General features: G+C 54.0%; 1 protein-coding gene across 7 annotated transcripts in view; it reads left to right on the top strand.

The window, feature by feature from the left end:
• The window catches only part of CD6 (CD6 molecule), a 39,580-nt gene extending 27,827 nt beyond the window's left edge, over window positions 1-11,753 (top strand). Inside the window, exons 2-13 of one of the 7 annotated variants that reach the window (XM_041004259.1) lie at window positions 698-808; window positions 1,452-1,766; window positions 2,024-2,335; window positions 2,941-3,243; window positions 4,313-4,378; window positions 5,710-5,850; window positions 6,233-6,331; window positions 7,612-7,734; window positions 9,561-9,632; window positions 9,839-10,093; window positions 10,199-10,312; window positions 10,818-11,753. In XM_041004259.1, coding sequence (XP_040860193.1) covers window positions 698-808; window positions 1,452-1,766; window positions 2,024-2,335; window positions 2,941-3,243; window positions 4,313-4,378; window positions 5,710-5,850; window positions 6,233-6,331; window positions 7,612-7,734; window positions 9,561-9,632; window positions 9,839-10,093; window positions 10,199-10,312; window positions 10,818-10,882 — 1,976 coding nt within the window. In that variant the 3' untranslated portion in view covers window positions 10,883-11,753. Of the gene's footprint in view, window positions 1-697; window positions 809-1,451; window positions 1,767-2,023; window positions 2,336-2,940; window positions 3,244-4,312; window positions 4,379-5,709; window positions 5,851-6,232; window positions 6,332-7,611; window positions 7,735-9,560; window positions 9,633-9,838; window positions 10,094-10,195; window positions 10,313-10,817 lie in introns of all 7 variants that reach the window. The other 6 variants (XM_041004258.1, XM_041004261.1, XM_041004260.1 and 3 more) reach the window with 6 other exon arrangements.
• The last annotated feature ends 12,059 nt before the right edge of the window (window positions 11,754-23,812 follow it).

The raw sequence follows: 23,812 nt of genomic DNA on the forward strand, positions 1-23,812 counted from the left end.
TGGTTGGGAAGTGGAGCTGCCAGGATATAAACCGATGCCCATTAGGGTTCCCAGTGCATGCAAAGGTAGGGTTTAGCCACTGAGCCATGGTGTTTAGCCCCCATTTCCTGTTTAGACCTCCCTTACCTAGTTTGTAGTAGAACTGGAATGCCAGTGTCTGCCTCACTGTGTGTGTGTGTGTGTGCTGTTCCTCTTGAATTAGCAAGTGTAGTGCAAGGACCTTGGCCAGCGAACGTTAGTTTCTCAGTAGCAGTTCTCAGCGGACCATGTGCCAATTCTGCTCAAGCCACAGGTGTCAGAACAAATCCTGCAAATGCAAATTGTTCCCAAACTGCTCCTGTTTCTGAGCTGCTTCCATATGGCAAGTATTCCACAGGTGTCATCTCCTCTCAACCTTACAACATTTTCCTAAATGTTACCGATAGTAAATTAGAATGGGTGGAAAGAGAGGCTGAGCTGCCCACCCGTGGCCGCACCGGCGGCTCTAGCCTTAGTGCCCGTGTTGCTCCTCCCTGTGGCTCTGTCTTGATGCCTGAGAGGTGTCTGTGATTCTTAGATGATGCAAGGGATGAGGCTGAGGGCCGTGTCCTTCCACAGGCTGCAGTACATGGGCAGGATAGGCTCAGCCCATGCCTCCCCATGTGCCCTCCACATCCTGCCCCACTCACTGACCATGGCTGCTGCTGGTTAATTTCAGGTCGCCCCCCTCCAGCACCGTTGGGCCAACCGGACACCAACAGTACACACAGCAAGCCCTTGGAGCCACGTGAGCCAACCCATTTCTCCAGTGTCAGCTTATGGAGATCAAGTAGGTTGAAGAGGGAGAGAGACTTTGGGCGCACCCAGGAGGCTCCTGGCCTTGGGACAATACTTCTTCCCAACTCAGCGGTTGGAGTTTTGCCATTAGAGTCACAGTTCTGTCACAGACACACACATACAGATTTTCCTGGAGACCTGTCAGGGGATTTGTGGAGAATCAGCTAAAGAGTCTGTGGTGGTACTGCAGATGCCACCAGGTACCCAACAGGGAGGCTCATGAGGGAGCCACTCTGTGCCAAGCCATGAGCTAGCCCTGCGGACCCAGTCACAGGCAAAAATGGAGGGTGGTTCCCAAGCAGAAGCCCATCACCAACTGCACATCTGTCCTCCGGGACATTGGGGTCACTTCAGAGCCACAGAGACACCCAGTGGACTAGGGCCCCGACCCCAGAACTCTGCCCTGGAGACAGGGATGAGTGGGGTCGGGGGACCCCATCTTCCACTCTAAGGAGAGCTAGGAGGTCAGACCTTAAAGGGTGGCTCGGGATGAGCCCACATAATCCCATTTTACAGACTGGAAAACTGAGGCCCCCAGAGACCTAGCAGGACCTCATCCAAGCTCACCCACAGGGTTAACAGGGGAAAAGGGCAGAGTGTGACTCCTTCTCTCAGCTCGAGTCTGGCACTTGCAGGGCCCCGCCTGGTGAATGGGAGCAGCCGCTGCAGCGGGGTGGTGGAGATCCAGCTCAACTCGACCTGGAAGCCCGTGTGCGGGTCCCCGCCTTGGGACAGCCGCGCCGCTGAAGCTGTGTGTCGCGTGCTGGACTGTGGCGAGCCGGTCCCGCCTACCCAGGAGCTGCTCTGGGGATCCGCTGGTGGAAACGCCAGCAGGGCCCCGAATACCTCTTTGCCAGCGGTCCGGTGCAACAGTTCCGAGTGGCAGCTCTGTGAGGTGGTGAACCGGCCTTGCAGCACCGAAGGGAAGCCGGTGCAAGTCACCTGCGCAGGTAGGTACAGTGCTGGGTCTCCAGAGCGCCCAGGTTCCTAGACGCACACCATTTGGATGGTGCGGGTTCAGCCTGCCCTTTCCGAGCTCGGGGTGTCTGCCTCGACCCTTCACCCCAGGTACTGCAGACACCGATAACCCAGGGCACACAGCCCAAGTAGCTCCTGGTCCTTCCACTATGCCCCGCCCCACCCACAACTCTCCTGCTCAGGACCCCAAGTTCCGGCCCCATCCCCCACAAAACCCTCCCTCCCCCAGAGAATCGCGTGCTGCGTTTGGTGGACGGTGGGAGTCCCTGTGCTGGACGCGTGGAGATGCAAGAGCATGGCAGGTGGGGGACAGTATGCGATGACACCTGGGACCTGGAGGATGCCCACGTGGTGTGCCGGCAACTGGGCTGTGGCTGGGCCATCCAGGCCCTGCCCGGCCTGCACTTCAGCCCTGGCCAAGGGCCCATCCACCGGGACCAAGTGAACTGCTCCGGGAACGAGGACTACCTTTGGGACTGCCCAGGGATGCCAGGAGCCCACTACTGTGGCCACAAGGAAGATGCCGGCGTCGTGTGTGCAGGTCAGTGGGAGCACAGCCCAGCTGTCTCCAATCATCAACACTCTACCCACCTGCTGGGTCCCTACCCTCAGATGCTCACAGCTCAGGCAGGGAGATGAGACCCAGGCAATTCAGGGAAGTACGTGTTGGAATGCCCCCAGAGTTTTCCAGGGAAACACAATCCAGGAAGGATGAGCCTGTCCACCCACTGGAGGAGGTGACACTTCTCCAGAGAGGACGTCTCACTTAGTTTCCAGCTGTAGGAGGAAGACAAAGGCAGGACTCCCCCAAGGAGGCCGTTGGCCCTTCCAGATGCTTCTTGCGGGATGAGACTGGTGGTGGAGGGAGTGTGTTAGAGCAGCTCCTGGTTGAGCAGGCCTGAGCAAGCCTGTGCGTTCTGTGTCTTAGTAAGATCCCAGTACTTCTGACGCTGCTGCTCCCTGGACCCCACCTTGAGGAGTGAGGATCGGGAGCCAGCCAGAGCAGATGAAAGGGGTGCAGGTGCAGGAAGGAGATTGCAGAAGCTCTTGAGGCCGATTGGCTGCAGTGGCCCGCGGTGTCTGCACTGGGGTGTGCTGACTGGTGGGTATTCCAGTTCCAAAGACTTCCTCATCTCCTCCCTACAGAGCACCAGTCATGGCGCCTGAGCGGAGGTGCCGACCGCTGCGAGGGGCAGGTGGAGGTGCACTTCCGAGGGGTGTGGAGCACAGTGTGTGACAGCGAGTGGTACTCCCAGGAGGCCGGTGTGCTGTGCCAGGCTTTGGGCTGCGGGACCGTGGTGGACAGGCCCAAGGGGCGGCCGCATTCGCTGGCGGGCAGGATGTACTACTCCTGCAAGGGATGGGAGCCCACCCTTTCTGACTGCTCCTGGCGATTCAACAACTCCAACCTCTGCAGCCAGTCACACGCGGCCAGGGTCCTCTGCTCAGGTACGCTCCCCTCCAGCTACCCACACCCCTCATCACCCACAGAAATGACCCAAGGATTCCACCCAGGTGCGTGGCCTGAACTTGTAGCTCAAGAGCTACGCTGGCACCTGAGGGACCCTTAGCTGAGTCAACAGGATGATCTTTGCTGCAGATGTTCAAATCCAGCCCCAGAGTCAGGAATTAAATATTGAGGAATGTCTTACAGGATGCCAAGCCACTGTCACTGCTCAGGAGGTGACATCTGTTTGCCAGCCAGGGGGTGGTGAGCACAGTACCAACACAGTCAGGGCACGGTGATCATATGAGCGATGATGCTTTCAGGGACCTTCATTATGGCTAGGAGAGCGTACTCCAGCCAAGTCCCCTGCCCCCTCAGATCCAAGACAGCACTGATGGTAAGGTACACCATGGTTACTGCCCAGAAGGTAAAGAATGAGAGAGGTTGGCAAAGTGAACTCCTTGGATGCCAGCCAATGCCACTGCCAAGCGCATGTCCCCCACTTCTGAGATATCCAAGGCTGAACAGGGCTATAAGACCTAAATACATCCCTGGGATGTAGGCACCCCTGTGGAGTGCAGTGACCTGGTCATTCATTCCAGCTCTGCCACGAGCCAGCTGGGCAGCTTCACAGCTCGCCCTCACCTGCACCCGGACTGTTAGTTTCATGAACAGGTGCCCGTTGTACTAGGGTACCTGGGACATCAGGTAACGTCTGTGAAGAGATTCTGCAAGCTCATGTCTCTGTCAGTGTGCCTGTCAAATGGGGATGCTGACTATGCTAATGCAGATGATAGAATAAAAACGAGGCCTGAACAGAAAAGGGATTTGTGGTTTGGGGCAGATTAAACAGAAGGATGATTCTTCTGTTAGCTCCTGACTCTAACTAGAGAACCTGCCAGCGTTTAACCCCTCACCTCCTGCTTTTTGAGAAGGAGTGGGAAGAAGTCTCCTTGGCATCATGCCCCAGCTCCAGGCTACGTGTCTGCCTTGTTCAGGATCACACACCAGGCTGAGCACACAGTAGGTGTTCAGGATTTGTGCTGAGGGAGTGGGTGGTGCTTTCCACAGGTTCGCGGAGTTTGAACAACCTGTCTACTTCCGAAGCCCCTGCAAGTGTCCAGCCGGCGTCCACAGGTGAGTGTTGCTGGGGACTTAGTCTCTCTGACACGCAGGGCTCTGTGTGTGCATGTGTGTGTGTATGCCTGCACATGCACTGTGTGTGCATCTGTCTGGGGTGGGCGGTGGCCAGTGGACTTGCTTCCCAGAAGCCCTCTGGGCACTTTGTGCTATTGTCCTGCTTCTGACAGCCCAGGGATAAAAATGCCTTCCTGTAGGGCAGAAGGCTAGAGCTGGAGAGAGGCCAGATGGTCCTGGCCTGCCAGGTCATGGGGACCAGCCAACATTTCCAGGCACTGGGACTCATGCGTGTCAGCTACTATTCCCAGCCCTTTGCTGCTCTCCACAGTGACCTGGGAGAGGACTCTTGGAAGAAGCTGAGGCTTGGGGCGGAAGTGACAGCAGGGGTTCGCCAGAATCAGCATCCAAGACCTTAACTTCAAACCTACATTTGTTTTGTGTGCACCAGTTGTATAGCCTGGCCAGCATCAAGCCCAATGCCTGGGCTTAGATGCTCCCTGTGCCTCTTGCCAGCTGTGTGATGTTGGGCAACAATGAACCAACCGAGCCTCCGACTCCTCAGCTACAAAATGGGGCTCTTCTTTGGGTGATCTAGTCCAGGCCCAAGATCCCTCCTGGCCATGGCATAGCCACAGGGTTTGCCCAAAATCCTCTGCTCTGACCTGGCTCCCTGTCCCCCGTCTCAGGTACTGCAACATCAGGAGGATGTGCAGGCTGCAGAGCAGGTGCCTGCTGGGTGCACCTTGAACACTAGCTCTTGCTGAGGCCGAGGTGGGATGATCCCTCTTGTGTCAGTGTCCTTCCTCCAGGGATGTCCTCGGGAGGATACTAGCTGTGCTCCTCGCCCATGGAGAGTAAGGTGCCCCCAGTGAGCCTCAGGCCCGGCGTCTCCGTGCAGGTCTCCATCACAGGTGTCTCCCACACTGGATAGATCTGCTTGTCTGCCATCGAGGTACCTGAGGCTGCTATCATAGTTGTATCTTTAGCATCTCATGCCTGATACATGGTAGGTGCTCAACAATCGTCTGTTGAACAGAAATGGAGTTCTACAGGGATAACAGAAACCCCTGTAGACTTAGAGCCATAGGACAGTTTCCAGTGGTCAACTCCTGTGGTTAATTGCCCCTTCACTCAGTATGCATTTATGGAGCACCTGTTGTATTCCAGGCACTCAAAAGCAGATGAGAAAATCCTTTTAAAGGAAGGGAGGGAGAAAAGTTAAAAAGGAGGAGGGATTCAACTGTAGGAAGAGTGGTAAGGCAGCAAAAAAAAAAGGTGAGGAGAACTCTACCCATTTCTTTCCCTCTCTAACTTGGGGTTCTTTCCAGAACCTTCTGTGATAGTGAAAGTGGATGACAAGGAATCCCGGGAGCTGGCACTCCTCATCCCCTGCATCATCCTGGGAATTCTCCTCCTTGCCTCTCTCATCTCCATAGCCTGCATCCTCTTGAGAATCAAAGGGAAGTACGGTAAGTGCAGGGCTGGGAGAGGCACTGGGAAGGCTTGGGGACCCAGGCTGCACACTGGGTACAGCCGTCCTAGAGCCTCACGAGCTTTGATGGAACTCCAGCAGGAGTGGTGTGAACCAGCAGTGACCCCCCCAGCACTGGGAAACACCTCTGTCTGCTGGGAAGGACTTTCCCAGTGTGTCCAGCAGAAGCACAGAGGTGGAACCACCACTGTGGCTCTCCCAGGAAGAGTAGCCAGTGTGCCCATGCCTGTGTATGTGTGTGTGCATGCGTGTGTGTGCATGCGTGTAGGGAGGAAGCAGGTGGCTTGATGAGAGCAGGCAAGGTAGACTGGATAGGGCAAAACAATGACCTATAAGACTCTCTGCCTCCCCTCCTTCAGCCCTCCCTGTTACCATGAACCACCAGTACCTGCCCACCACCATCCCAGCAGGGACCAATAGCTACCAAGCGGTCCCCATCACCATCCCCAAAGAAGAAGGTAGGATGTGCCCCACCCTGGGCGTGGGAGGTGGGAGGACAGCCAGGGCAGGCTCTCTGCTTAGGTCAGAACAGTGCCAGCCTCCTGGAGGTGACACCCCTACAGCCCACTTGTGGCTGTGGGATCTGGGAGCAGGTCCAGTGCCTCTTGAGCTGGATGCGTAGGTGATGTCCAAGTTCAGGCCACTAGGCTTGTGAGTTCTGGACCAATACAGACCCAGGGCAGTTTGGATCTTGGTTCTTGTGGAAAGCTGCCCAATCGGTACATGGAACATAGATTTATTTTGTGTTTTCCAAGTGAAAAAGACATTGGGCCAAGAATCCATCCTTTATGATGTAAAGTCTGAAAGCTCTTGGGAGTCACACGTAGGAGCTGGAGTTTAATCACTTTGCATTATTAGTATATTTAATCATCTTCATAAAAAAAGAGCGTGAAGACATGAAAACCTATATAAAACTTAACCAAATATAACAGCTTTTCTTTGCACACCAGATCTGGATACTTGAGAATAGAATAGGAATGTAGTATCTTTTAAAAACATTATTTATTTTTTATTGAAAGGCAGATTTACAGAGGAAAAGAAAGAGAGAGAGAGAGAGAGAGAGAGAGAGAGAGAGAGATCTTCCATCTGCTGGTTCACTCCCCAAGTGGCCTCAATAGTCAGAGCTGAGCTGATCTGAAGCCAGGAGCCAGGAACTTCTGGGCCTCCCACATGGGTGCAGGACCCAAGGACTTGAGCTATCCTGCACTGCTTTCCCAGGCTTTGTAAGCAGGCAGCTGGAACACAAACTGGTGTCCCTATGGGATGCTGGTAATGCAAGGTGGAGGATTAGCCTGTTGAACCACTGTGCCAGCTGCAGTAATGCAGTATCTTGAGCAAGGCTCACTAACAAGCAGTCACTCAAGCATCTAGAAGTTTAGAACCAGAACACCTGCCTGTCTGGGCAAGGTGAGAACCTCTGTGTGCCTCAGTTTGTCTACCTGTAAACTGGGGCTAAGAATCTACCTACTCCACAGAGTCAAGATATAAGTAAATGAGATCAGAGCTGTAAATGGCATGTTAGCATAGGGCCCAGCACAAAGAGTGTGCTCCATAGAATGTTTGTTAAGCAAATAACTGTGGTTGGCTCCATGAGTTTGAAGTAGAAAGGCAAGCTAGGAGAACTCTCATTGGACAGTCCTGTTTGAGATGGACCACTGGGTGCTGTCCTGCCCTGTCTGCTGTCCCCCCTCAACCCTCTCCCGACACCTTTCTGCCCTCTGCTCTGATCTCTCCCCAGTTCCCAAGCTGTCCATCCAGGTCCGGGCACAGCCTGCCGAGGACTCGAGTTCCAGCTCAGACTCAGACTACGAGCACTATGACTTCAGCACCCAGCCTCCCGTGGCCCTGAGCACCTTCTACAGTGAGTGCCTGTAGGCTCCCCAGGACTCACTTTGCCCCTGTCCCAGGTCCTGCCTGTGACCCCTGCAGAGGGTGGGCAGGATCCGCCTTCTCACCCACTGTATCTGTTGACAGTGGGCCCACACTGAACTTTCAAAGCACTGAGTGACCTGGTAGTCAGCTCCATGTCTCAAGGCATTTCTGTCCTGACCAGGCAGGGTCTTCCCTATCATGGAATGTGTGGAGAAGCTCTTTAGGAGGAAAAGAGGCTTATTTTGGCTCACGGTTGTAGAGGTTCCCAGTTCGTTATCAGGAGGGTGCCATGGCTGAGCCCTCGCAGGAGGCAGAGCATGCATGAAGTGCCCACACGCGAGCCAGGATGTGGTGGGGGAGGATGGCTGGGCCTAACTCTGGCCTTTGTTTTCTTTTTGATTGGAGAAGCAAGGGATCAGAGAACCCACCTGCTGATTCACTTCCTGACTGCCTGCAATGGTTCAGATGGGCTAGGCCAAAGCCAGGGGCTGGGAATTCTGTCCTGGGCATCAGGAATCCAAATTGTGAGCCATTATGTTGATCACTGCCTCCTTGGATCTACAGTGGCCCCACTTTTTTTTTTTTTAGATTGATTCATTTATTTGAAAGGTGAAAGAGAGGGAGAAGGAGAGTGAGAGAGAGAGAGAGAGAGAGAGAGAGAGAGAGAGAGAGAAAGAGAGATATGAGAGACCCTGCGTGCATACGTTCTCTTCCCAAATTATCACAGCAGGTCCGGGCCATCATCTGCTTTTCCAGGTGTATTAGCAGGAAGCTGGATCAGAAATGAAGCAACTGTTGGACCTTGCCAGTGTGTCCCAAGTGGCAGCTCAGCCTGCTACACCATAATGCTGGCTTCCTTATCCTAACTCTGGCTTTCAGAGCCCTCTTGGGAGAAGTACCTTCCAAAGACACGCCCACCCCCTCCCCCAGGAACCCAAGGCCCACCCATAGGGTCCACTTCTGGGAGTCCAGGCAACAGATGCTGTTGGGATGGTCTGGGATAGTCTTTTGTTTGCCCACACCTCTGTGTCCCACAGGGGTTAGCCCCACCCACCCCATTGTTATACAGCTCCCAGCTCTTAGTGTCCTGTCAGGCCCTTCCTTTCTTCTATCTGTAGGGGGAGGGGAGCAGCATAGGGAAGATGGTGCTTCTGGTGGGGACTGGGACAGTTACAAGGAGGCAGGGGCTGACCAGAGAACCCACCCCTAGTGTGGAACCACTTCTCTAGCTCCTCCAAACCCTAATGGACATGTGTAGCCACACCCCTGATGTCTGGGGAGTCCACCTGGTCCACATAGTAAGGAATGGCCCACCTATGTTCACGTGCCAGAGCTGGGGCTGCCCCCATCAGCCCCATCCCAGCCTACCTCCTGGGAAAATGAAGCCTGTGGCCTGGCAGCTCTGCATCCAAAGCAGGCCAGGGCTGACTCCACTGTCCTGTATGCCCAGGTGCTTCAGCCTCCAGGACTCTGCTTCCCCCCTTGAAGGAGCCACTGAGGCTGTGACCCTCTGCAGCCACCATGCTAGTCTCCATGGAGGAGCAAATAGCAGCCCCTTTCCTGCCCAGAGCTGTCAGGGCACCAGGAGCAGGGCCGAGCCTCTTGCTAACTGCTTAGGTCAGAAGAGGGGCAGCTGGCGGTGCATGGCACCCTCAGTGCTTGACCCGTCCGTGTTTCAGGATAACCCTGGGTCAGTCTCATGCAGGGTCTGCCTGGGTGAGCCAATGGGAAAGGTCATGGCCATCCTGCCACCCTGGGTTCCCGGGACAAGGAGGCTGAGCCTTCACCCTCCTCAACAACCCACTCTGCCTACAGATTCCCAGCGGCACCGGGTCACAGACGATGAGGTCCAGCAGAGAAGGTTCCAGATGCCCCCACTCGAGGAAGGTGAGTCAGGCTGGGGAGGGGTGTGAGGCAGGAGCGGTGTGGATGGCAGGTTTGTCTTTAGGTTGGGTAGCTCAGTTGCCCTGGAGACTCACAGCAGTAACCTCTTGCGCTGGGTCCTTCCCAGCTTTTACAGTCACTGTGGGCCCTAAGTTCTTCCCAGAGTCTGATCTGAAGACTCTTTGCTGCATGGCTTCTGTTTTTCTCAGGACTTGAAGAGCTTCATGTCCCCATCTCAGCTGCTAACCCTGGACACAGCATGGCAAGCACTCCTTCCCTTGGCCCTCAGAGTCAACACAGAAGCCAGAGCGAGTCCAGTACCTCCTCTGGGGAGGACTACTGCAACAGTCCCAGCAGCAAGCCTCAGCTGCCTTGGAGCTCTCAGGGCTTCCCTTCAGAAAGGAATTCTCTGCTGGAGCAGCCTCCAAACCTGGAGCTAGCGAGCCCCCAGGTGACCTGCTCGGGTAAGCCAAGCTTCCCCAGCCTCCAGCCATTGCGCTGTCCTGGGTTGCGAGGTCCTGTCCCTGCTCTGAGAGTTGTTGACCAGCTCTGGCGGGTTCTCCCAGCAGGGTTCCCGGCCGAGGACAGCTCCAGCACCTCCTCTGGAGAGTGGTACCAGAACTTCCAACCACCGCCCCAGCTGCCTTCAGTGGAGCAGTTTGGCTGTCCAGGTAATGGGGCAGGTGAGAAGGCAACTGGGGAGGACCTGGAGAGGTTGGGGGGTGGGGGCGGTGGCAGCACTGTGGACATCAGCCCAGAGGATGCATCAGCCCAGGGAGAAAACGGAGATGGGAGAGGGCCAAGAGGAGAGGGGAGGGAAAGCGGAGCAAGCTTGGGGGGAAGTGAGGAACTCAAACGTGAATTGGATGGAGAAATGATCCAAGCAGCTGCTGTAGAAGGAACCGAGTCCCCCGTTTGTGCAGGTGGGCGAGTAGAAACAGCTGGTGGCCCCTGGGCGAGGCTGTAGCAGCAGAGGGGCCCTCAGCACCCACATGTTCACCAGCATGGGGACCTGAGCTAGCCAGCCAAGTTCTGCCAGGGACTGACCTGCTAGCATGGCCATGACAGCGGGCAAGGGGACAAGGGGGTATCACACAGCAGCCAGGGGAGGGGACAGTGGTCTGACCTGCTCTGCTCTTCCCCCTGGGGCAGCGGGATCAGTGACTGGGCCTCCTCCTGTCCCCACAGGGCCTCCTGCCTCCCGACCAGACTCCACGGATGAGGACGACTATGATGACATTGGAGCAGCTTAGACTGGGGCCAGCCCAGGCTTCTCAGGGACTCCCCAGTGCTGGCCTCCTGCTCTGCCTGCTCCCTGCCCTGCCCCACAACCCCTGCCATGCAGCTCTAAGGCCTCCCTGGAGACTAGAAGGGAATGCCCAATGGTAGCTCTGGAATGGAGAGGCCTGGCAAGCCCTGTTGGTCTCATGCATGATCATGCCAAGTCCAGGCCACCTCCTGCAGCTGCTGGGCAGTTACAAGGGACGCTGCTTAAGTCCCTGGTGTCCCTTGGTGAGAGGTGCTTTGAGTCCCTGAGTCTGCGACAGCTCAGAGCCCACGGGTACTGAAAGGAGATCCTATGTACTTGGGGCTCTTGGCTGGTGTCACTCAGGTAGGGGATGCTATAGGAGGCCCGGCCAGCCCGTCCTTCAAGGTGCCAGCTGCACTGGGATGGCCTTCCTGGGCACAGGTGGCTGACTGCGGGCAGGATGACCATGTGTCCGGACGCAGGGGCTGGAGTCTGATGTCAGTCCTGTCTCTAAGGACCCTCTGAAGCCACAAGCCTGTGCCCCAGGGATGGTGCCCGGACAGCCGATCCTTATTCTGGGCTTCCTATAGTTTACAAAGATGGTCCCAGGCCAGTGTTCTTGCAGACCTCAGAGTGAGGGTCCCAATCAGTCCCCGTGGAGCAATAGCTATAGAGTTATGTGCCAGGAAGCAGCTCCCTGGGGCTGCATTGGTCCCTGTGTCCCCATGGTCTCCTTTCATTGATGGGCGTGTGACTCTGCAGTGCTGACCGAGAGCGGGAGTCCCAGAGAGGCCCGAAGGCTCAGACTGGGGCCTGCTGTCCGTTCTGGATATCCTGAGACTAAACAGAATTACTAAATAAAACTGGAACCCAAAGTGACAAGTCCTTGAATTCTCATAGCACCCAGGCTCTGTGTGTAATTGTGGGCATGCATGTCACGTGTGTGTGCATGTGTATATATGTGTGTTGACATGTGTGCACGTGGCAGGCATGGGGTTTTCTCAGCAGCAGATGGGACAAAGAGTTGAGCTCAAGTCCTCATTTGGGAAGTGAACCCAGGAAATGCCAGAAGGAAAATGAGGAAGAGTAGGGAAGCATGTCAGGACCCGGAGTTCACGAACAGGCTGCACGTTTGGGCTGCCAAGGCTCGATGCTGCTAGGGGACTCGGAGACACAGCGTAGGATTATCCTGCTAAGGGGCAAGGGACTGGGAAGTGGATGGCCCAACTCTGCCTGTCACTCGTTGAGGCTGTGAACCCATCCCAGAGTCATGGAGCTGCCCTGTGAGCAGCGAGTGACAGGGCCAACCCAGACTGGATTGAGTGGCAGGCAGAGGGCCAGAGACGCAGCCTGGATGAAGTCATTTCTCATGGGGAAGGTCCGGGCAGAGCAAGGCCAGGGCCTGCTCTGTGTGTGCACCTGTGTGCATGTGAGCGTGTGTGCGTGAGAGTCAGGGATGAGGGGAGTGATGGGGGCAGAACTGTAATCCATGCAGAAGGTTCAAGTGGCCTGGGAAGCTTACCATGGCTGTAGGGACAAGGCCCAGGATCTGTCTCCCGGAAGCTGCACTCAGAGGGAGTCCTGAGCGCTAAGTAGCCGCTGCCTTCACTGCAGACTGGCTTTGTTGCACTGGATGAATTTCTCCAGAGGCAAGACAATGTGTGTGTGTGTGTATTTGGGGGAGGGGGTTTACCAAACCCAAGAGGCATCAGAGACAGGAAGGGAACCCTGGAATGGATCACACAGAGGAATCTGGTGCCCCCTCCCAAGCTTCTGCCCACCCACCAGGTCAGGGTGTCTCCCAGACCTCCTGGAATGGGGTGGAGAAGGCTGGACTGCGGGTGTCTTCTCGAGGGGCTGGAGGGACCCGTTTTCTGTTCACCTGTCCCAGAGGTGGAGGGGGGCAGGCGCTCCCCAGGGCAACCGTCACAGGATGTGGTTGGTGTGGGGGCAGTAGCAGGCCCCTCTTTCAGCTTTCTGAACTCCTTCTTCCGGGGCCCATTTTGGGGATTCCTAGAGGAGGAGCCACTGCTGGGGTAGGCAGGGCACACTCCCAGGCTGGGGTCTGGCGTCAGCTCCCAGCTCCACCTGCTCCTGGCTCTGGTCATGCGGCCTCAGGCAAGGCACTCAGCATCCTAGATTCTCTGCCTTTGCTCTGTCTGCAAAGTGGGCATGCCATGGAGGGTGACTCAGGGGTGCTGGAAAGGGTTTGAGGCTTGGGGAGGAAAGTCCCCTCCCTTATTGGTAGACGCATGAATGCAGGCAAAGAGATCTCCCGAAACAGAGGGGCAGGGGACGAGAAGGATGCTGCCATTCAGGACCTGAGCCGGCAGTACAACCATTGTGGGGTATAGCCCACTCCAACAAGGAGAGGGTGGCACTTCCTGAGTCTTCTCAAGTCCCCAATCCCAGGGGAACTGCCCCTTCCTTCACCTGGCCCTCCCCCTCCTCCCCAACTAGGACAATCCAGGAGAAACTCCAGGCCCCGTGGCCCCTGTCCTCCCCCAGTGTCACTGGGGACAGCCCGTCTGATGTACAGCAGGTGACCATAAGGCTTGAGGCAGTTGATCCCTCTTCCTGCGATGCCTCCTCGGGTCCCAAACCCTGTTCCCACCTGAGCTGGCCCTACTGGAGGCCCGGAAGTAGGAGATGACTGACATCGGGCTGTGGCCTACAGTCTCAGACCAGCAGGCGGCTCCTCCTCCACACTCAGAAGGCCTTAAGGGTATAAAGTCAAGTGGACATGGCAACTGAATCCCATTCCAGAAATGTTGCTTTTCGGGGAGGGGATGCTGAGTATGGGGATGAGGTGCAGGGCAGTGATGGAGGGCTTGGCAGCTGCAGGGGACCATTGGGAAGGCTTCCTGGGGGCAAGGCAAGCCCTGAGTGTCATGAATGGGGATGTCTTTGTGAACCCATCAAGTTGGTGGAATGGCCCCAGTGGAAACCCAGCCGAAAAACTGCTCAGCTCTCTAAGGAAGAGGCTGGATGGGTGCTGCTCACACCAAATCCATTTTGTGAGCCAGAAAGCTGAGTCCCAGACGGGTACCCAAGTTCATGGCACTAGAAGGTGGTTACACTGGAATTTGAGCAGGCATGAAGCAGCAATGATGGTGCCTCTGGGAGTGGGGCAGACCCATACCTGTCCCTGAACCCCCCTTTAGCCCCGGCCTGACTCTGGGACCAACCCAGGCATTGGCTGCATTCAGTGATGCTGGACTTAGAGATGGGATCCATTCATTGCCTGAGCACCAGCTGAGATCTAGCTCTGTGCTGAGTTCAAGCGCCAGGGCAAGGAGAGGGACAAACCTGGGCCCTGGCCCTTGGGGGAGCCTGCAGTCTCTGGAGGAGCCCAGCACTACAGCGCATCACTGTGAGTGAGTGGTGACGATGGAGCATTTCCTGGGTGGCGGGCAAATACTATTTCAACCAACTCTCACAAGGAGCACCCTGACAGGGTGTTGTCATCCCTAATTTTCAAAAAAGGAAATGAAAGCTCCAAGAGGCAAGAAGCCACCCAATGCATCATGGGTGCACAACACAAAAGCCCCAGTGTGCCCCAGCTCAGGCTGCAATACAAGTGGGTTTCGCCCAAGTGAAGCGCGGTGCATCTGCTAAGCAGCAACCACGGGAGCAGTGGGGCCACACAACCCACCTGCAGCCTCTGTGAGAAACTCCCAGCAGCCAGGTGGGAGCCCACACCTGTTCCCTCCCATCCCGAGACTGCTTACCCTCTGGGCATCTCGGCGAGAGGCACACTTTTCTCATATGTTGCTCCTGTGGCACAGACCTGCTGGGGTAGGGAAGGCCAAGCCCAGGTCTGTCTGTCCGTCCTTCCTTCCTTCCTTCCTTCCTTCCTTCCTTCCTTCCTTCCTTCCTTCCTTCCTTCCTTCTTTCCTTCCTCTTTTGCTTTAACATTTTACAAAACTTATTTCTTTAGTTTATGTGAAATGAACCCAAACAGAGCTCGTCTCCATGGACTCACTCCCAAATTCCCAGAACAGCTGGAGTTGGTGCTGAGCCATATGGAAGCCAGGAGCCTGGAACTAAATCAGGTTGTCCCAAGTGGGCAGTGAGCCTTAGAGCCTGCATGAGCAGCAAGCTGGAATGTGAAGCCCAGCCAGGCACTTCCTTCCGGAATCTAGGTGATCCAAGCTGGAACTTAATTCCTGCACTGAGCACCTGCCCCTCCCCCCTTCTTGTCTTTGTCTTACTTTCAGATGCAGAGTACTCTGACATTGTTCAAAACTCTCACATTAAATCACGTCATTAAGGCCTCATCCACACTGGCCTGCCCTCTTTAAGCAAACACTCCAGTGTTACCTGCAAATGGGCACAAGCTACTGTGAATCCCACCTGCTGGGCACCGCCTTCTCATACAAACAAGGTCACCTGTCTTCAACCCAAGATGCCTGGCACGTTTCACTTCTTGAGGGGAGGGTTGCAGAGAACATTCCCAAGGGAGTAATGTGCTGCACCTGTTGCCCTGGGACCCAGGACGGAGCACAGAGGCTGGGCACGGAGAGCTGGAGGTGCCGCAGACTGCCAGGGTTTGCTGGGAAAAGAATGACAAAGAGCAGACCGCTGAGCCTTTGAAGACATGGGGAGTCTGCTGGACAGAGAGGAGAGGGAAGAACCTCACTGGGGATGTGGCAAGCAGATTGCACATTGTCGAAAGTGAAGCCTGGGTGGGGGTGCAGGGCTAACTTGTCCTAGGGTTTGGTCCTTGTTCCAAGACACTGGGGAGTCTCGGGGAGCCCTTTCTTTTTTTTTTTTTAAAGATTTATTTTTATTTTATTTTTTTTTATTGGAAAGGCGGATATACAGAGAGGAGAGACAGACAGGAAGATCTTCTGTCCGATGATTCACTCCCCAAGTGAGCGCAATGGCCGATGCTAAGCCAGGAGCCTCTTCCGGGTCTCCCACATGGGTGCAGGGTCCCAAAGCTTTGGGCCGTCCTCGACTGCTTTCCCGGGCCACAGGCAGGGAGCTGGAAGGGAAGGCGAGGACCTTAACCACTTGCGCCACCACGCCGGGCCCAGGGGAGCCCTTTCTAAGGCAGGCAGTGCTCCTGTGAGGTGGGTGGTCTACAAAGACACCTGCTGTGAAGCCGAGGGTGGTTTGAGAGGCCAGATGCTCCCGGTGACCGGGCCTGGGGAAGGAGAAGGATTCTGGGATTTGAAAAGCAAATGTGGCCATGGAAGATGATTTTCCATGATGATGATGATGGTGATGGGGAGAGTGATGATGTCAGCTTCCATTCCCAAGTACTTGATGCGTCAGTCCCTGTTCTGGGCATGTCATAGCCCCATGAGGCTCTGGAATTGACCAGCGTATGAAGGAAGAAACAGTGGCTTGGGAAGGTTTGGAGTTCTTTCCAGAGCCGTCCTCTCCTCACTGTGTGGCTGGACACTGAGTTCTACTTCCCAAGGCCTTCTAAGAGTGGCAAAGCCCACGTAAAGGCTCACATATCCATGCCTATTGACTTTCATGTCTGGGGGCTTTGCCCACAACCACTTCCTATCCTCCAGATGTCTGCGACGACCCAATGGACGAGGCCAGGGGGAGGGATTCTGACAGGTCTGTCCACCAGGGCTCCAAGGCCGCCCCCGCCCTCCGCCCCAGGAAGCCTAGGCTGGGGCCTTGCCTGCTGGCTCTCAGCCTTCCCCACTGGTACACCTGTCACCCTGCTGTTCAGCTCCCCATCCCTCCCTCTCGCCCCCACTTGTGGTTTCCACATCCGTTCCTTGTGAAGACCCTCTCAACAGGGCTGAGAGGTGGACAATGGTACCTGGAACCCATGCAGTACCAATGAAGTCCTCTGGCTGTGGACCTCGCTGCCCACTCCCGTCCCTTAGTGGATTGTTGCAGATAGAATGGTGTCTCCACAGCTGGAGGAGCTGGGGAGACCCAACAAGGAAGGGACGAGTTCAAAGCCGCCTCAGTGGAAAGTTCATCTCCCGCCACATCCTTCAGCTGTTTACCAGTTTGACGGAGTTCTGGCATCCGGACATGAAAAGAGGCTCACCCCATTGTCGAGGAAGGACCAAAATAGCAACAGAGGAAGACAGCGAGGAGAGAGACGGGCAGGGGGCGATATGGCAGACACGGGGAATGACGAGGGCATGATAGCAGCCTGTCTAAGAGGTGGCAAAGCCAGGTAGTGCTTGGTGACCCTTCCCTGTGGCTGCCACTGTGCTCTGTCCCATCCTTCATCCCCAAACTTCTCATCTCTGTTATCCTCCAGCCCCAAGATATCATGGGACCAGTTCAAGGCCACCCAGCCAGGACTTGAAAGCAAATGGACAGATAGAAGGCTGGTGAGCAAGCAAGAGGAGTGGGCTGGAGGCTGAGGGAGGGTCATGACACATTCCCAACCCCTGAGACCCTAGCTCCTTCCTGGCTTACTGACATGAATGGGGCCAGGCAGAGAAATGGGAATGAGGGCTGGAGTGTGGACAATAGTATTCTGTCCATACTGACTCTCTCGTTTTGTTCAATGTGCTGTAGTTCGGTGAGAGAATATGCTTGCTCTTAGGAAATACACAACGAATAAAAAATTGACATATTTTGGGGGAAAGAAATAGCATCCTTGTAAACAGCTTAGGAAAAAACTGATCTGTTTGTGGTGTTTGTGTGCAGACAGGCAGGTGGAGATAAGCAGTTTGGGGGAAAGAGAAGACTTTTTTTAAACTCTCTTTTTAAAAAAGATTTATTTATTTTTATTTGAAAGGCAGATTTTCCACGGCTGCAACGAGGAACCAGCAGCTTCTTTCGGGTTTCACATATGGGTGCAGGGTCCCAAGGACTTGGGCTGTCCTCTGTTGCTTTCTCAGGATCTAAGCAAAGAGCTGGATAGAAAGTGGAGCAGCTGGGACTCAAACTGTCACCCACATGGGCTGCCAATGCCACATGGCAGAGCATTAGCCTGCCACACCACCTTGCCAAATCCAAAAGGGAAAATTAATAGGAGGGGAGTCTGGGTGAGGAGCGTACAGGATTTTTTTTTTTTTGTATTATTCTTGCAGCTTTTCTCCAAGTCTGAAGTATTAAAATTTGAAACAAATTTAAAGGCAACCTTGTGCTGCAGTAAAAAGTTTGAGTGACTTGCTATCAATTGAGGACCATTCTGTAAGTAATGATACCACTCTCACTGGATCTACTTTTTGGTCTACATCTGAGCTAAGGACTGGCCTGTCCTTGGTCACATGTGGAGATGGGCAAGGGCCCTTGTGTCCCTGCGTGCACCCGAGACCACTTGCTTGGCTGTCATGGAGGTGACGTGGGAGATGCTGTCTTGTGATGTGAGTTGCTGGTATTTGGAGTCCTCTCCTGGGTTCTGAGTCTGGAACATTCATGCGGCACTGAGACGCAACAGGTGCCCTCGTCAAGCAGCTGTCTGTTGTGCAGGCCTGGGTGGCACTGGAGTGGAGGAACGTGCAGGGAAGAGCTGGCTTTTCTGGATCCAACATTCCTGGGGTCCCTGGTCAGAGACAGTGGTCTCAGGCGCCAGAGGATCAGATGCACAGCAGGGCAGTTGAGGCCTGGTGAAGACAGAGATCCTCCACAGTGTGAGGGATAGGGGCAGCATGTGGAATACCCTGACTGCCTGGTCTGCTCCCTGCCCACCCGACTCTGCTTCTTCTCATTGCCAATGAGGCTTTCTTTCCGTCTTGCTGGAGGCACGTTTATTTCTTTTCCTTTTTTTTTTTCTTTTAAGATTTATTTATTTGAATGGCAGAGTGAAAGAGAGATAGAGAAAGGGAAAGACATAGAGAAATGTTTTATCTGTTGGTTCACTCCCCAAATGGCCGCAAGAGTTGAAGCTCGGCTAGTCTGAAGCCAGGAACCAGAAGCTTCATTAAGATCTCCCACATGAGTGCAGGGGCCCAAACATTTGGACCCATCCTCTGCTGCCTTCCCAGGCCTACAGCAGGGAGCTGGATCAGAAGAGGAGCAGCCGGGAGTCAAACCTGTGTCCACATGAGACGCCATCACCACAGAGGGTGGCTATGCCACATTGCCAGCCCTAGCAAACTCCTTGTCTAATACTAACTTCTTGCTTTATAACACAGGAAAATCCCATGGACAGGCCTGAGCGTCTGCTTTCACCTTACTTGGTCTCCTCTGTCATGATCATCCCACCTCAGTGTGGTAACTGATCACGTTTAGTGAGTCAATGTTGGTATTTCCTTAGCCAGAAGTCCAGACACCAGTCTGATTTCTTTAGCCTTGCACAATATTCTTTTTCTATCCCAGGATCCCACATCACATTTAATCACTCTGCCTCCTCAGACTCCTCTTGGCTCGAACAACTTTTCACGTTTTTGTTATTTTTGACAATGATGATAGTTTTTTTTTTAAATGCCTGCATTTATTTATGTCAGCTTGAGTCACGGGTTAGCCATTTTAGGCTCGAGCGCAATACAACTCACTTGTGTTGCTCAAGCTGTTCCAGCTTTAGCCATCGGGAGTTCCTTCCCTCGAACCTTGAGACAGGTCCACATTTCCCTACTACGGCCGTTTCTTTGAGCCCATCCCTGACTTTCTGGCACTACAAGATGATCCAGGCATCACAGAAGAAGGACATTTTGAGATGGATGAATCTCGAAGTTTTTCTGCCAAATGAAATAAGCAAGTCAAATATTCTATGACTCCACTTCCACAAAATATGCAGAGAAGAGAGTCACCAGGTCAGCAGTAGAAGCGTGATGGCCAGGGGTTGGTGACAAGGAGTTTGTGGCAAGGAGTAATTAGGCCTGAGTTTCTGTTTTGCTAGGTGAAGCATTTGCAGGTGGCCAGTGCTACGCTTCCAGAAGACCAGAAGCTATGGAGCTGTGTACTTGAAATGGTGAAGACAGTAACTTGTGTTCTATGCGCATTTTATCACTATGAAAAAGCTGAGGAAGCTGTAGGGCTGCAGGTTAAACCCATGTGGGAGTGTTGGTTTAAGTCCCAGATGTCCTACTTCTGGATCTAGCACCCTGCTATTGTACCTGGGAAAACAGCAGAAGATGGTTCAAACACATGGGTCCCCGTACCCAAGTTGGAAACCCAGGTGGAGTTCCTGGCTCATGACTTCAGCCTGGTTGAGTCCCAGGTGGAAATTTGTGAAATGAACCTATCTTTCTCTGTCTCTATCTATCTAGCCATCACTCTGTCTTTCAAATAAATAAATAAGCCTTTTTGAAAAAGGAAAAGTTGGAAAAGGGCCAATGTTGTGGTATGGTGGTACAGTCATTGCCTAGCACACTGGCATCCCGTGTAAGCATCAGTTTCTGTCCTGCGAATGGAGTGGGAAGAATGGTGGAAAATGGCCGAAGGACCTGAGCCTCTAACACCCACTTGGGAAACCCACATGAAGCTCCTGGCTCCCAGCTTCGGCCTGGCTCAGCTCTGGCCATTGGGGCCATCTGGAGAATGAACCAGTACATTGAAGATCTCTCTTTCTATTTCTCTCTGTCTCTCCCCCCTCTTGTCCATAACTCTGACTTTCAAACAAATAAATACATCTTCTCCTCCTGCCTCCCCCCACCCTCTTTTTTTTTTAAGTTGAAAAAAGATGTTACAGACTCCTCTGGGTTATTCCCAGCTCTGATCTTAAGTCCTGGTTTTCCTTTGATGAATAGTATTGACAACAAGATCCAGGTGCTATCTGTGTTTGTGGCTACTAGGGTGTGGAGGCTTCTGAGCCACCTTTCTGACTGGGCTAGGAGCTGCAAGTGTGCATAGAAACCACAGTGCTGGGGCCATGGCATAATCAGTTAGGCCTTGGGCTACAGCACCAGCATCCCAAATGGACTCCCCATGATCCAGCTCCCTGCTAATGTACCTGGGAAATCAGTGGAGGATTGCCCAGCTGTTTGGGCTCCCATACCCGTAAATGAGACCCTGAAGAAGTCCCAGGTTCCCGGCTTTGGACTGGTCCAGCTTCGGCCATTGCAGCCATTTAGATGGGAGGTCTGTCTCCATTCTCCATGTGGTTCGGTATTAAGGTCAATGTGAGAACATATTTATGCCTCTGGTGTGACTCTGTCACCTTCTGGATCCTTCCAGACTTCTCGTGACGATCTGTAGTCTCCCACTGCGGCCGTGAGAAACTGGTTCCTACCTCCCCAGCCCACCCCGGCCATTGACGAAAGTTTCCATCCTTACACCGCTTTTCTGTCTGACAGTTTTCCTGTCTTCTCCATCAAGGTTGTGAGTTCTTCAAGAGCAAGGCCTGAGCTTGTTTTTCTCTTTCAGTCCCTGCCCCCTCCCCCACCAACATCTAGTAAACTATGTCACCTTTGCCTTTGCATTCTATTTTTTCCATAACATTAAAAAAAAAAAAGATTTATTTATTTGAAAGACAGGGTTGCAGAGAAAGGAGAGGGAGACACAAAGACATCTTCCATCTGTTGAGTCACTCCCCCTGATGGCTGCAATAGCCAGGGCTGGGCCAGACTGAAGCTGGGAGCTGGGAACTTGATCTGGATCTCTCACATGGGTACAGAAGCCTCAGCTCTTGAGCCATCTTCTGCTTCCTTCCTAGGCACATTAGCAGGGGGTTACACCGGAAGTGGAGCAGTCAAGATTCAAACCGGCCTTTGAATGGGATAATGGGATGCAGGCATCTTGGGTGGCAGCTACAACGCAGGTTCTCCTGTGACCTTTCTGCATCTCCTCATATAAGTAATACTGCAGGAGTGTCCACCATGGGTCATCTTATTTTTGCTCATCTCTGGGGAAGCAAAAATGGGTGAGGTGCTGTGCTGGCTCCCCAGTTGCTCCAGGAGCCAGCATTTGTGAAGCTCTAAGTGCAGCATCATGGCACCTGTCTGAATGACTGGACTCACACATCCTAAGAAGAGCACTGTCTAGACGGGTAGGCAGACCGAGACGCCAGCTCCATGCGTGCAGTGGTTTTGTTGTTGTTCCTTGTGTTATCCCTGGCGCCTGCGGGACAGTGTGGTGAGGAGTCACGCGGCACAAACTACAGACGAGAGGAAGTGTCAGCTCTCAACACGAGCTCACCTGCCCTCCACAGCCCTGGGACTTTGCCCCTTACACACTTACCCCTGAACACCCTTCCTGCATGACGTCTCAGTCACCCACATCAGCGGAGAAATGAGAATTGGAGCCGCGGCCACCAGCCCCCACCTTGTTAGCTAATTTCATGCTCTCAACACCTTGGGAAGGCTCACTCTGCAAAGATGACACGGAGATGCAAAAGGGCCAACTCCCGTGAGAATGGGGGCTCACATACCAAGCGCAGCTGTGGCCCAGTGGAGAGCTCTCAGACCTCCCCACGCCTGGCCTTGAGCTCTGCACCTTTGAACGGCAAAGCTGTGGCAGGAAGAGACCTTGAGTGGTTTCGGAGCCAGGGCCACGCAGCACACGCGCCCTTCCAGAAGTGGATTGCCCAGCACCTCTGTGGTCGCAGTGTGGAAGGTCTCTGGTAAATTGTCTTTCTCTGTGAAGCCAGCTTGTTGGCGCCTTTGATGTTTCTATAAATAGGTTATGCAGCAATTTGAGCAGCTATGTCCCACAAAGACTTTAAAAGTTGTGGAAGTGGTTGCCCCCGTCGGCATCCATCACTGCTACTCTAATTTAGCTTTCGTTATTATTTTTTCAAGAGCCAATGCTAACAACTTGCTGGTTTCCTTTTTTTGAAGATTATTTACTTACTTCAAAGGAACAGTGACAAAGATGGAAAATCTGCTGGTTCAACTCCTGAATGGTCAAACAGCTGGGGCTGGGCCACGCTGAAGCCAGGAGCTGGGCACTCAATCCTGGTCTCCCATGTGGGTGGCAAGGACCCAAGCACTTGAGTTTATTGCCTCCCAGGCACCTTAGCAGGGAGCTGGATGGAAGCAGAGTAGCCGGGCTTCACAAGCACTCAGCTATGGGCTGGGTGCTGCAATGCCCATCCCCAACCCCAGTGTATAACGGTAAGAGGGCTCAGCTCCCTGCTGCCCGTTCACCCTCAGCACAGGACAGCCCCAGGTTTTCTGGAGGCCTCGGCCATGGCCCTTGGTGGTTCTTTGGTGCCAAGCTGTGGGAGTCCAGGTCCTGTCCCAGAGCTGGAAGATCCCTGCATCCAGCAGAACCTTGCTCAAGATCTATGTACCCCTTCTCTAAACTAAAATCCCTTGCTCATGTTTAATTAAGCCAGATGAAAAGATGAAACACACACACACACACACACAAAACAGCTTTGAGAGCGTGGTGGGAATCCTGTCGTGTTATGCAAAGCCACAGGGCTGTTTTAGTTCCACGTGACCCCTTCCTTTGTTTCCATTTGATTTGCACACTTCTGTCATGCTTCTTTTCCAGGCTCCTCTGCCTCCCCTACCCCACACTTGCCTTGTGGTGCAGTCATTTTAACCCCGCCCACTCTCCTGCAGTTACTCTCCCTTCTCCAGTTCAGGAAACATCATAGGAATTCACACCGGTGTGGCACCAGGCCTCCCTGTGCCTCAACACCCTATCCTTACAGCCAGGAGCTCGCGAGCATTTCCTTGTGAAAGGTCTCGTACTGGCTGTGGTGCTGAGAGGAGAACGAAAACGATGGACCACTCTCTGACAATAACCAAGGGACATCTGAATTTCCTCTAAGAGGAAAACGCCCACACGAAGACCTGACAGAGCCTCGCGGGAGGAGCGACACATTTATCAGCGCCATCTTCGCAGCCGCCCCCTCTCCAGGGTCCGGTTCCGTGGGGTGCAGGGCACCTCTAGTCTGAGAAGCTTCCTCGAGCGGATGGAAGGGCTGCTACAGAGGCCTTGGCAACACCGTCAAGGACAAAATGAGGTCACCTACTGGCACAGGTCACAGGGAAGCCTCGTTCCCCCTGATGCTCGGTGTTCCTCCTTCTCAGGAGTTACCACCATCCAGCTGTCAGATGAGGAGAAGACTGACATCATGAGGATTGATACTGGAACAGGTGCA

This window comes from Ochotona curzoniae, unplaced genomic scaffold, assembly GCF_017591425.1.
Source record: "Ochotona curzoniae isolate NIBS_2020 unplaced genomic scaffold, NIBS_Ocur_1.0 scaffold_3171, whole genome shotgun sequence".
In the NCBI taxonomy this organism is placed as follows: domain Eukaryota; kingdom Metazoa; phylum Chordata; class Mammalia; order Lagomorpha; family Ochotonidae; genus Ochotona; species Ochotona curzoniae.